This window comes from Nipponia nippon, unplaced genomic scaffold (genome assembly GCF_047370975.1).
Source record: "Nipponia nippon isolate SJK-2023a ecotype South Korea unplaced genomic scaffold, ASM4737097v1 scaffold_23, whole genome shotgun sequence".
Classification (NCBI taxonomy): Eukaryota; Metazoa; Chordata; class Aves; order Pelecaniformes; family Threskiornithidae; genus Nipponia; species Nipponia nippon.
Window position 1 is genome coordinate 7172381 of NW_028262340.1, and position 13958 is coordinate 7186338.

The 13958-nt window shown below is 40.5% G+C and overlaps 1 protein-coding gene across 8 annotated transcripts; it reads left to right on the forward strand.

The window, feature by feature from the left end:
• The first annotated feature begins 70 nt into the window (after positions 1-70).
• Positions 71-13804, forward strand: RCAN3 (regulator of calcineurin 3). 8 transcript variants are annotated; one of them, XM_087761107.1, is made up of 7 exons: positions 71-286; positions 889-922; positions 3830-3870; positions 5586-5828; positions 9765-9938; positions 10662-10833; positions 11631-13804. In XM_087761107.1, the coding sequence occupies exons 4-7, from the start codon at positions 5631-5633 to the stop codon at positions 11837-11839; spliced, it is 753 nt and encodes a 250-aa protein (XP_087617233.1). In that variant the 5' UTR covers positions 71-286; positions 889-922; positions 3830-3870; positions 5586-5630; the 3' UTR covers positions 11840-13804. The 8 variants fall into 8 exon arrangements, with proteins under 8 accessions (XP_087617233.1, XP_087617234.1, XP_087617231.1 ...); XM_087761108.1 differs by having other exon boundaries at positions 892-922; XM_087761105.1 differs by lacking the exon at positions 889-922.
• The last annotated feature ends 154 nt before the right edge of the window (positions 13805-13958 follow it).

Genomic DNA, 13958 nt, shown 5'->3' on the forward strand with positions numbered 1-13958 from the left:
GCCGGCGGCCGCCCCTCACGGCTTGGCGGGCGGGCAGGGAGCGGCCCGCAACGGCGGGAACGGGGCTGGCGCATGCGCAGAGCCGCCCCCCTCCATCCGGGTCACCGACCCCCCCCGCCGCTCCCTGAGGCGACGCGGGGGCGCGCACGCAGGCGCGGTCCCGCTGCTCCCCTCCCGCTGCCGCTCGCTCCGCACCGCGACCGGTGGGGAGTGCGCGCTCTCGCTGCCGCCCCCTGCGCGGCCACCCTGCTCCGCCGCTGCCGAGGGGATCCCCGCCGAGGAGACGGTGAGCCTCCCCCCGCCGCCGGCCATCTGTTGCTCCCCCGTCCCCTCAGCCGTCCCTTCGCCGGGAGTCCCGTCCTGAGGTGAGGCGGCGCGGCCCGGCCCGGTGGCGGTTCGCTGTGCAGCGCCGAGCACCGCCCGCCGCCGCCTCCCGGGCGAGGCCTGGCCGAGCCCTCCCGTCCCGCCGTGCCGCTGCCTGCGCCCTCCGCGGCGGCCGGGCGGGGCGGCGAAGTTGTCTTCTCCTTTAACAGTTGCTCGTTAGGGCAGATATAGAGGGTTCGGCTGGTTTGGGGTTTTTCTGTTTGGTTTTTTTTTCCCAAGAATAATCCCAGAGCGGTCTTTTGCCTCCCCCCCCCCCCCGTGTTCATCCCATCCCCTATTAACTCTGAACTTGGGTGTTGGTCCCCCAGCCCCTGAACTTGCCCGGGGCTGCTCCCCTGGGTAGCCCAGTCCTCTGCGGGTTTGCAGGACTGAGCCCGAGTTTCTAAACTCCTCCGAGCAGATTTGACCGTTTATGTAGAAATTGCCGTGCCGTTTTCAGTCCTTGTGAGTATTCAGGGTTTTCGGGAAGGATGTGATAATGAAAATGAGCTGCTTCTGTTTCAGCAGCGCCCGAAGAGCGGGTCCAGACGATGCAAAGGTAAAATACCAGCGCTGTCTGTACCGATGCTCTGATGAAGACCTGAAGCTCTCAATGGCAGAAGCTGCATTTCCACAGTTTGTTTAGATTTCGAACATATTAAGCTTTGTCGAAGAGTTTGCTTTTAAGTGTTTCAGAGGTACCTGTCACTCGGTATTGAAATGATAAGCAGATATTAATTCTCAGAAGAATAAAGGAGTTAGTAAAAGGTCTTATACAAGGGGCTTTAGTTCTTGGGATCCTTTTAGTCCTGCTGTGTAAGGCCATTTAATCTAAAATCTAAGAGGGAGCGAGTGATCAAATAGCTTGCTAACGAGTATTGTCAGTTGTCTGCACAATGAATTTCCTTATAATTCTGAATTGTTTATTGCAGTTAATATTACTGTAAGAATTAGCTGATTGTCACAAATGACTAGCATTTGTGTATTTCCATTCGGATCGGACTATCGTATCAATAGGTACTTCTCACCTTTCCAAGGAGGTAAGTGAAGTAATTCGCTTTTTGCACAGGGGAAGCTGAAGCGGAGCAGTTTGGCTGATGCAGTGGCAATCACATCAGTGTGCCTGTCAAGCTTGGAGTATTTCTTCTTCTGGTTTTGATGCTTTCTAATAACTGCACAATAAAATAGTTCTGCCTAATCTGTTAAAGTATCACTTCTCGCAGTAGTGTTTCTAAGAGCACTTCTTAATTAACATTCATACATCAGTCTTACCTGTCTCATCCTTATTTCAGGGGAGCTATTGGATGTTCTTGCATTGCTCAGTAACCATGATATTTTGATACTGATTTGGGTGAAGTCAGGAAAAACAAGTAATCTGTGAAAAAACTACAGTTAACCATGTAGGTTTATGATTAAAAAAATGAGAACTGTGACGCATTCTTAATTTTTAAAGAAAAAAACATAATTGAAGTAGCTTTTATAATTCAGCGCGCTCAACAGAAGCTTTTCAGATTTTGTTTTTATACTAGCAAGAAATGCTGTACTGTAAATTATACAGACTGTTGATTTTGTTGCTGAAATGTTTCCTTAACTTTGACTAAGATTGCTTCTATTAAATCACTTTCCCTGCAGACTGTTTGCAGGAATTCAAGGGAATAACTGCATTGTCTTCTGCAGCTTAATAGTGTACAAGTTGCTACTCTTGTTCTCTAACGGAACAAGATGATTTCTGGTAATTCAATTTTGGTTACTAGGTGAGAAAAAAATGTAATCTACTTTATGGCAATGGAGAGGTTTAAACTGCCCCAGCTCTCCAGTCCTGTTCACACACATCATTTGAGACCCGCTGCCTTTTTACAGAGCAGAAAATACCTTACGATAAAACGTTTTGTTGCTGTATTTAAATGTTACAACGTGATGTAATTCACATATAATGAAACTTGAAGCCAGAGAGGCTGTTTGCTGTGGGCAGAGCTGGATAGTGTGCCTGGACAGGTTTGTGTGTTTTCCATCGGGATTCTTAAACTTCTTTACAAATCTGAAGAGCATCTCCTCCGTGCAATAATGCGTGCCTGTGCAGAATTTGATGTGTTTCATCATAACCACAGATTGCTGTTGAGCAAAAAGCAGTATTTTCCTCCTATCAAGGGTATTTACGCTGTAAAAGGCTTCCAGGGAAGATCTTTTGTGGTGAAGAGGCCTGCAGCGCAGGATCACCAGGGCTGTCACCTCAGCTCTGTTTCTGAGCAATCCTGCCTTGGTAGTTTGTTTTAATCTGTGTGCGTTTTGAAGGTGGCACACGCAGGTAGACAGTGGTAGTTGTTGATTGTCTGTTCCACATGGAACTGGATGCAGTGAATCAGGATGCAGGAGACTAAAGATGTAGGGAACTGCAAGTTTAATTCCTTTAATGTTAAGATGCTAACTAGACAGTTTCGCTTACGTCTGTTGACCAGTTCATGCATGGTGCAAAGCATAGTGACCTTGCAGCCATCGCTTTATCGAGGTCTGCTTCGTAGGTTACTTGAATCGCTTAATGTTATATAAATTAAATCATAAAAGAAGCTACATCTTGTGGCTTTTTTCCCTGTCTTTTTTCCTTCCCATCCTCTCTTACCGTGTGTGTGGTGGTCTGTGATATCTGAGCTCCTGGCATTTGTTTGCAAACATTTCAGTTGTTTGTTACTGATCCCTCTCCAGTTCCTAAGTTGATTTGGCAAAGAACTTTCCTTAATTGTATTGTTTACCTGGCTATCACTCTTGCTTTTTACTGCTCTGTCTTTTGTATGTTGTCACATTTTCACTTACAAAATTGCCCTATTCTGTTATACCAAACAGACATGGAAATAACATGGATGCCTTTTTTCCAAAATACAAAATAACAGTTTCGGAGTTTTAGAATCTCCTCATGCTGGAACTTTGAACTTAATTTTAATTCTCTGAATTACTTTAACCAACTTTGGCAAAAGAAGGAAAAACTGGGATTCCCCCCCCCCCCCCCGCATTCTTTATGTCTTTAAGTTGGTGTTTTAGAAAGTGCCTTGTATTGCTCTTTTTAACAGTATCAGGTTTGTTTTATTTTCAAGCAGATGTCTGCATACTTGTCTCATTGGTGTGTAAAAGATGGTTTCTATTCAAGGAGCCTATAGAAAGTCTCGTTCTACAGAATATTAGCCAGAAATGCAGAGTTCGGGTGTTTTATATGTATAAATAAAACCCTAGATCTGCCGTCATTTTGTCCATCTCTCTGCTCGTTTTTTCCTGAAGTGCTGTTGCTCTGTGCTAACGTACCAAACAGAGGAACGTCTCTGTGGTCACTGCAGTGTTTGGTCTCAGTAATCGGCAGATTGCCGCTCCTTAAGTGACATAAGAGATGATAGCAACTTTAAAGGAGGAGTAGTGGATTCAGTTGATAATTTATGGATTAAATTCTCTCTGATTTTAATTGTGATGTCTGATTCCACAGTACTAACAGAATGAAGAGAGGAGTACTACTGCAGGCACAGTGTAAGTCACAGTAATTGTACACTCTGTTCATCTTATTTTCTTGATGCTTTTGCCTTCCTCCAGTCTGCTTTGTTGACTTTGTTTTGTAGTGTATGAGGCTCAGACAGCCTGAACATTTTAAAGCTCTTCATAACGCAGCCCGCTTGACCAAATTTTGTTTTGATCTGTATGTTACCTTACTTTCTCTTATTCACGATTAACATAAGTTCTTGAATTTACATGCCAGCATTTCCAAACTCTCTCTTTTCTGTGCCAGTTTTGCTCTCTTGCCTTGTTTGCAAGTCTCCTCGTTCTTTGATTTGTCAGAAAACCAGGTTTTTGGAGCAGTCGTGTGGGTTAGGTGTTTCGTATTGTGACCCGTACTCCTCTCTGACGAGGATGCTTGGGGAGGTAGGACCAAAACCAGGATAAGGCTAGCGTGTTGCTCTCGATTCTGTCTGCACGTAGCTTGGCTGGATTGTAGGTAGCTGTGTCCTGTTGCATGTTGGATTGAAGAGCCCAGAATTCTCTTGCAGTCTGTGCTGCCAAGCCAGATGGTGGCTTTCGTTTTTACTGTGTTGGCGTATTTTCTTTTCCTTTTCTCTTTCCTTTTTGCATGAATCAGCGAGCACAAAAAATTAGGTTTCCACCAGCTACATGTTTTCTTGCATTTGCATCCTTCTTTCTGTGATGCTGAGGAGCGTTTCCTGTGAAAATTTTGAAACGTGCTGTGCTGGGAAGATTTAGCCACGTCTGTGCATGGCTTTGTAATGGTTTGCCTAAAGGTGTGACGGTGAACTGGTGCAGTTACATGTGCGTGTGCGCGTGTTGCCTCAGACAGCTTTTATGTGTCCGCACCGAGGTTACATTGATTTAACTCATTTAAGTTGTGTGTGTGTGTCTCTAAGCAGTTTATAAATACTTAAAATAGGTACTAAATCTTTTTTTCTCATTTTCACATGCTATTTCTCTTTAGGTACAAAGTGTTGAGAGTGTTTGGGTGTTGTTAATTAGAAAGCTTGTCTTAAACCTTTTCCCGTGAGTGAGTGTAGATTTATTATGGATTTTTTAATGCATTTTTTTAATGCATATTGGTTTCAGTTGATGCTTCAGTGACTGCTTCAAAAGAATAAGCTAGTTAAGCAAATATTCAAATGAGATCATTGACCATGAAACATAATATGTTTACTTACCTTTTTTTAGTGTTATGTCACAAATTAACACCCCTTCCAAATCTAGAGGACAGGTACATGGTTTTTGTCATTTACATTAGAACATACAGTAGTGTGATAATCTCCTCGTGATTTTTGCAGCAATAGGTGGTAAAAGGTATGCGCTGTTGAAATCATTTTTATTGTGTAAAAACAAGCTTGTTACCTAAAGTCTTTTATTTAGTCTCTTGCGTGTTTGCGCTTTTTTTCTCCCTTGATGTGTTTCCTCAAGGCTGTAGTTACTCTCTTCCTACAGTATTGTAGTTCTTGATTTATGTCGGCAAGGGGAGGAGAAACTTCATTTACTTGACTGAGTGACTTTATCTTCCTTTTCATAGATTGAACAGCAGTGTCTTTATCCCATGTACAGAAATGCGATACGGTGCTTCTGTTTTGTGGATGAGAGAACAAGTTTCATGTTGATTTCTGTTCTTTTTTGTAAAATTATTTGCCTTAAAGAACAGTCAAAGCAAGAAGATGTAGTATCTTCACATGCTGTTTTGGTTTTGTTTTTTGGAATGGCAGACCCCTACTAGAAACTGGAACATAAAGAAGAGTTGCTTTGGGTGAATGATGCTCAGAGATACGATGAAGTCCTGGAGTGACAGCCAGTCAGACCTCTACAGCAGTGACCAAGAAGAGGAAGAACAGATGATTTTTGGAGAAAATGAAGATGATTTGGAAGAGATGATGGATTTAAGTGACTTGCCTACCTCACTCTTTGCTTGCAGTGTTCATGAAGCTGTGTTTGAGGTACAGGAAGAAAAGGTAAGGTAGAGAGAGGCGTATTTGGGGGATAGTATTGTAAGTATAGATACAGCTATTGAACATTTTTGGCTGGATTGTCAGTGTATTACTGCATATTATAATTGGGAGAAAAAATCCAAGCCAAAGTATTTACCTGGTAAGCTCAGATCAGCATGAGTCCAATTACCAAAGAACAGCTAATACTACATTTTTCTGGCATTTGAAGTTGTTAATGGATATACAGTGCTTCTCCCATGAAAAGCTCTTCTGATTTTTTTTTTCCCCTCTTTATTCAAGGTACCAAATCCAAGGGCAGATTTAAATAAAATCTGAAAACAAATGTTTTATTTCAAGGCAAGGATTCTGTTAAAAGAGCATTACGAATTTGCAGGATGCTTGTTCTGACTTGAACACCTTGAAAGTGGCTTATAAAGACCTTATAATAAACTAAATCTTCTCTGGCCTGCTAACATTGTATTCAGTCAAATCTCTACTTTCCCTTTCCTTCCAAGAGCATCAGGAATAATTACGTACGCTACATGAGTGAGGGGAAATAGGGGCTGATAGGAAAGCTTTGGTCGGTGCCTTCTTCAGTTTCAGTTTACAAAAGTGCTTAGGAAGCCTACGGTTTTGCTGCAAAGTTTTCAGCATCTGAGGGAAAGCTGTGGTGTCAGATAGGACATGCTGCTCGGTGCCTCAGAGTTGCTAAGTTGTGTACTTGTATTTAAGCCAATCTTTCAAATACTTGCTGTGAGCTGAATTCCTAAGCCAGTGCTCCTAACCAATGGACATAGTACATTCAAAATAAAAGGAACAGTGATCGCTTGAGAACGTGCACATGGTGTCACACAAACAGTTCGTAAAGCAGCTTACAGATCCGCTTTTGGAGGAGGATATTGCATAACGAGCGCTGTTGCTCTTGTAGTTTGTGGTAATTGTATTCCTATGGGTACGAAAGAAAGGTGCCAGAAAAGGCTGTTGAGTCTTTAGTGGCTTATTTTCAGATGCAATGCTTTATTTTTTTTCTTTCCCATGTTTATAGAGAGAATGAGATACAGTTCATGAGCCGTTATTTATATGCCTGGTGTCAAATGCTTTTCTTCAAAGAGCAGGAGTTGTTGCTAGCCTATGTACATCAGTAGAAGAGTTAATTTCTAGCCTTGTATATTAGTGCTGTTTTTACTGGAAAACAAAGCAGGTGATGCATAAGAGTATGTAAATCATATGTCATCTGATTTAAAAAAAAAAAAGCAAGATGGTGTCTCCCTTTCTAGATAAATTTTTAACTCACTGATGACTGATTTAAATTGTTACTGTTTCTACTAGATCAGCTTCCAGTTCAAAAGGCTTTTGTAAGCAGTGAGCACTCCTTTTGTTCGGTGGTTACTACCCTTGGAAGGAGGTAGTAAAGCATCAGTTAATCAATGGAACATTAAATAATGCACTGCACTAATTTAACTCTGATGCTACAGAAGCAGTGCCCCATAGTTCGTTGTGTCTGGTATAGAAACTGTGCACGGGAAATGCTGCCTTGCTAAATTGTTTTGCACATGTCTACGTGTGATTTCTCATTTTAATGCACACTTGCTTTTTTCCATGGAAGTATCCACAGTATGTCCGTGCATACGAGGTGTATCAAGGGAGGCGTGCTAGCTTTTTCTCTAATGATACTAGCATAATTAGTTGCCACGTTAAACCACTTGTAAATTTAGCCTCAAATCTAAAATTTTAAATTTTTCATTTAAAATACAGTTTGTAAAGTGTACCGATTCTACTGTCAGCAAGCTCATCTAAGCTGATTGTCATAGCCGAGACACTAGTTTAGAATAGGTCAGAATTATATGTTACATCTATAAATAGAACATTTACTATGCAGGCTTCTTCCTAGTGCTCGGAAGAATAGAGGTGCTTTGATATATGGCTTTTATCTGTTTTATGCAATTCAGCTTAGTCAGCCCCTGGACACACATTTCAATGGCTTGATTTGCTTCTGCCTACATCTTCTTTCGAAGGCTGAATGCACAGCAAACAGTTAATGAAACAAATGGAAATTGTGCTGTCTGTGCATGAGCAGAAAGCAGTTTGAAAATTTGTGGTGGTTTGGGGTTTTATTGGGGGGGGAGCGTGTTTGATGGCACTTAGGGTTTTGCTGCCCAACGACCTTTTAGTTCGTTTGGTAACAGCAGCAAAGCTAGCAGCACTTGCAAGCAGTCAGTCTTCCTTTTCCCTGATTTTGTAGTGGTCACGACTGTACAAAATAGATTGCCCGGTCCTGTACGTAGGCACAAATATTTTACGCTCAGCATTTTCATTGGTGAAACCTCACATAAGTGAGTAATGGTTAATACTTTGGTGAGGAGAAAAGACTAAAAAGACATTATTGATTTGAAATCTGTATATTTAATTCTTATGAAGCATTTTGCTTAGGTTCTGTTTCTGCCCTGCTTGTTTCATCCATTTTTTTGACCTTTTCTAGCTATATTTCTGTTTTTACTGCTGATTTGTTAAAGCAGCACTTAAACATTAACAGGTCATGTTGAATTGACTGTTAAGTTGTTGAATTTAATGCGGTCAGTTTCCACTTTTGTTTCAGTGTTGGCGGTTAAATAAACGGTATGTTTACAGAAAAACCTTAAGGTGTCTAAGTTGGCACACATCTTTTAATAATTTTGTCTTTTACCTAGCATCTAAAAGTGTTTTTTCAAGTTTAGTTTAAACAGCAAAAGGTGAAAAAATCAGATAGAGTAAAAGTACATATTGTTTCTTTCCCAAATATTCACCTTTCTGAGGCTAATGCCATGATTGGAACACTGTCTTCATCATTTTCAGTTGCAGGGTTGATCCACTAGATTGCAGTTTTGTGTTTGTCAAGTACAAAATTTGGCCAGTGTGCAGAAGGAACGGGTTTTCTGACTTAATAAAGACCTTGACATTGTACAGATTAGAGAGAATAGTGCAAGAAAATAGTATTTTTGTTAAAACTAACATGGGCAGCACCTGAAGAAGTTCTTCAGTCCTAATTAAAATGAAAGCTCCTCATCCTGTAAGTATTTTTACAGGAAGGAAGGCATCAACAGGATTTTTGTAGAGAGATGGGTGTCTGTTGGAATCAAGCAAATTAACTATTGTCATTGGAAAGAGTTCTTGCTTACGGAGATCTCTCTAAATAACTGGATATTATCAGAACATAGTAACTAAAACTGAAAAGAGATTGCTTGCATACTTCTCATCTATTGATTTTAATCTGACTTTTTACAGTGAATGAAAATTTACGCTAGGAAATTCCCTAGTGCATTTACACTAGGAAAAAAAAAAGAAATATCTGTAAATTAGGTCTCTTGTAGATCAGAGAACTAGTAAATTAAACCAGATTGAATTTCATAACAATTGAGTTGTTATTTTTTAAAGAACTTGAGGATAAGATTCCATATTCAATAAAACATGGGTTTACTTCAATTTTTTTATGTTTGTGACCAAGTGTTTTTTAGTAATAATAGATTTTTGTCTCTTCAAAAGTAGTCTTATTCATTGATCCTGAGAATTTTGACATCTTCCTTAAGCACTCGGTACTTTAGCTTATCTAATATAAAAATTAACTGATTTGCATAGTATTTTTGGAGGCGCTTGGGTGAAAGTCATGTGCAAATACCAGTGTTTTTGTTGACATCTGCGCTTTTGAGTAACTGTCGCTAGGTGGCACTTGATGTATTAGGAGTTTTGTGCGCTTGTTCACCTCAATGTGCTCTTGGAATTCAGATTGGAATAGTGAGACAAAGCATACTACACTGAATACAGATTTGCAAGTTGGGGGAACTGAGGGAAGTGTGGAATGTGCAGGTTTAGAAGGCGATTAAGGAAATTACTGGGATTTGGGAGAGGAAAGTGAAAGGAAAATGCCTTTTCATTGAGTGAAAATGTTCATTTTGTGTTTGGAGAATCTTTGTACTTCATCTCTAGGAAAGATTTGAAGCACTTTTCACAGTCTACGATAATAAAGTTACATTCCAGTTGTTTAAAAGCTTTAGAAGAGTAAGGATAAACTTCAGCAATCCAGAGGCAGCAGCAAGAGCACGGATAGAACTGCATGAAACTGACTTCAGTGGGAAGAAGCTGAAGCTGTACTTTGCACAGGTATTATGGAACACTACGATGTGTCCCTGTTTCTTCTTTGTTCCACTTTTGCCCATGAGTTTCATTTGTGACAAATACCTGAAATTACCTTCAACCTCATTCTTCTACACTGAGAGGTATTACTTCGCTCATGGAGAAAATTCCTGCTTTAGGGGACAGTTTTGCTTTTCAGCTTGAGCTTACAGAGTTGTAATTGGTATGGAACAGTCACTGTGTAGTGACACAAACCACCTTCCCCCATATGTAAACAGAAATGTGCTGAAAGAAAATAAATGGGTCCAAAGATCTCTTTAAAAGAGGTGCTTTACAGGCATATTCTTCTTAGAATCATAGAATCACAGAATCGTTTAGGTTGGAAAAGACCCTTAAGATCATCCAGTCCAACCGTTAACCCAGCACTGCCAAGGCCACCACTAAACCATGGCCCTAAGCACCACATCTCCCCGGCTTTTAAATACCCCCAGGGATGGGGACTCAGCCCCTTCATGTGTCACATGCAGCCACGTTGTCAACACTTGCATAGGCCAGTTTCTTACCCGCAGCATTTCTCCAGGGTGTCGTACCAAGAACTGACAAAAGCTGTACTACTTTTATTTTTACAGCTAGGCTGAATTAAGCATTGCTAATACAGAGAATGGGCATGAATTATTGGGGAAGTAGACTAAATAAAAAGAAAATGAATATTTGTTACCTTATTCTGCATCTCCTGGCTTTTGTCTTCAGGTACAGGTATCCAGTGAAATAGGCGACAAGTCCTACCTCCTTCCCCCACAACCTGTTAAACAGTTCCTGATATCACCACCTGCATCGCCACCGGTTGGATGGAAACAGAGTGAAGATGCAACTCCCCTGATAAACTATGACTTGCTTTGTGCTGTCTCCAAGTTGGGACCAGGTAGGAATATTTACCTGCTTTTGTTGAGTTACTTCAAAAATAGTTATTGAGGGAATTTATCTACTTATCTTTCTTTCTGTGAGAAGAAACTGAGTCTGTCCTAATGTCATATTTCGTACTTGAATAAAACGATCCACCACTTCCCTTACTTAATTCGTTAATTGATTGAAAGCATAGCACAGAACTGGATTGTGTGGTACTAACTTCATCACATCCATGTACTGAATTTTGTCTCAGTATTAAGTAACAAACAAGAAGAGGAATGGAAAGTTCAGTCCCTTGCAGATGGACAGCTCCAGTAGTTAAGGATGCTAATACGTACTTTGTGCATTTAATCGTCAGACTTCTTTATGAGCCTTCCTAGGAAACGTGCTGTTTGCTTTCTGTGACAGGCAGGGAATCAGGAGGCTTAATGTTCTCAAATGCTTTTGTAGCTTTTCATTTACAAATGTCATATAAAGGCACAGCATAAATGAAGTCACTTAAAAATTTGCATGCTGCTTGTCTTCTGATGTCTTCCGTGTTTCATAATAGCTTTTTACATCCCTCCCTCCCTTCCTTTAAATATCAGTTAAAAGATTGATTGTATTCAAAGTACAGTATAAGAGATACAGGGGCTATTTTAAAACATTTAACAGGTGTGGTGAAGTGTGGAAGTTGAGCTAGTTAAAGGTGAGATGGGAATAAATGAATATTTGATTGTGTTACTGCAGCTGTTAAGGAGTTTTTGAGATAAAGTGGCTTAGTGCTGTTCCCTGGGGATGCTCCGAGCATGATTTTTGTTTGCTGCTCTTCAGGGGAGAAGTACGAGCTTCATGCAGGAACAGAATCAACTCCTAGCGTAGTTGTCCATGTCTGTGAAAGTGAGACAGAAGAGGAAGACGAAATAAAAAATCCCAAGCAGAAGATCGTGCAGACAAGGCGTCCAGAACCACCTGCAACAATACTGAATGAATCGAAGGCGTTTGATTGTACGCTGGAGGTGGGGGGCACTATGCACTGTTAAATCGTGTGATGCTCAAGGTAGTATCAAAAATCAGACAATGAGTACATGTGTTGATGTCTGTACTGCTGCTATATGTTATGTATAGCGACAACAGATTTTACTTGTAATTGTCTCTCATGTTCAAGATTTTGGATGCCAATGCTCTGAAAAAGCACTTTAATTTTAGGGACTAGTCCCCCAAGTGTAGCAAATCCGCCTGACTTGAAATGGTGAAAAATATTGTGTTGTGGTTTTTTGTTGCTTGGTTTCTTTTAAGATGTTACCCTTTTCTTTATACTGTACAGTGTGATGTACCAAGTGCTGAAACAATATCTTTCTTACTGTCACAATTGGATTCAAGAAAGTTCATTGTATAGCAATTAAAAGCTGATCTGTACTGGTACAACAGCTTCCAGTTAATATAGTGTTAAATGCAAGTGAAAGGTACTCTTTATGCTAAAATCCCTTCCCAGCTAGTGATCTTCTGAGGTGAAGATTAATCTTTGCTTTTCTCAGAAGTGCCAAGAATGTGTTTTTAATTTGACATGAGGCACAAATACACGTAGGGAACTAAATTCAAGTAGTTTTGCTAACTACACAGAAAAGAATACAGGAGGAAGAACCACGGAGCACTGAGAAGACAGACTCGGGTCTGTCACCAACACTACTGCTGCTACTACCTGTGACGGTACGCCGACAGGTACGCTGGTTTGCACTGCCCCCGATGAGGAGTGACTGCCGGTCCGTAGAGGGAAGTAGGGATTCAGCTGTTGAATGTGTCGTCTCTGATCCTCTCTGAAACTATGGTAATGTTTGTTCCTCTACAGCCCTCGAGATGGCCTGCCTTTATAAATAAATTCAGTGACTGTTATGTTGTGACTACATTACGCTAGGAGATAAAACATCTAGGGTTAATTTTTAACTTGTGCTCCTAAACTTCTCCAGTCTGTTTCGTATTTTTTTAAGACAATCGGTTGACCGGCTTAGCCAGTTTTTATGCAGTTTCAGCCCTTGTTTGCTGTTTTTCATTAAGACTGTTTCTGTGCGGCATCCTGTCTGTCTGATAGATCATCTGCTACTTTTGAGACTAGGATGCATCTTTTAAAATACCGATCTTTAATTTTGTGATCTTGTGTTAAGTGTTTTAGTAGGAGGAAAATATGCCTCGGTATGATGACACATGCTCCTATGCTTTTATGCTATTTTATAACCAACCTTTTTTAGTCTAGACAGATTCTTCTTTTTTCTATTTAAAAAAATAAAATTATTTGTGAACAAACCAGGCTGCTGATGTTCATACATATAAATCATTCAGAAATTGGCCTTTTTCAAATTCATTTTAGTGTTGTTCAGTTCTACGTGAAGTGCTTACTGAATTTCCAAGTGTTTTCACTTGATTGACGGTGGAGAGAAAAAGTTAACGGTCGTGAATTTGCATGGGCATGGTAGTTTTCAACTCCGTATTGTGCCGGCTCGTGATCCCATCCTGCCACCACCTTCACGTTGCAAAATGGGATCCTGCAGGCAGGTCCCCGTTCCAGAGGCAGGAATAGTAGATATTAAAAAGGTAGGAAAATGGGTTTTGTTCATCTTGCCTCCGCAGGCGTGATATCTATATCTCTCGTCAGGTACTAAACTCACTGAAAGTCCGACTTCTCTGTCTCACTGTTCCATGTTATTGAAAAAAAAAAAAACACCAAACCCCAACAAAACCCTTGTATTGTCCATCAGACTTGTGTATTTTTAAAATTCCAGAAGTCCGTTTTGGATTTTCTGTGGTGTTTATATTTTAATTGTTTAATTTCTATCCCATTGTAGAAGTTGCTGTAAGTAGGAATAAGTGGAAAACCTTCAGAAACAGTTTTCTAAGGCAAATCAAGCAAGAATTGTTGTCAATGTATCTTGTGTAAGATGTGTAACAACTTGCATTCCAACATCTTTCATTGTGTAAAGACACTTAAAATAAAAACAATGCAGTGCCATTCACATGTGGTTTTTTAACTGTATTCCATGCTGGCCCAAGTTTGATAGATAAGTTTTGTAATAGTATTGAGTTGAGAGAGTGTTTGGTTTTCCATAAGCAAATTATTGGAAAAATAGTGCTGAAGAAGATGGGGATTTCACCAGAACGATCCCGGGA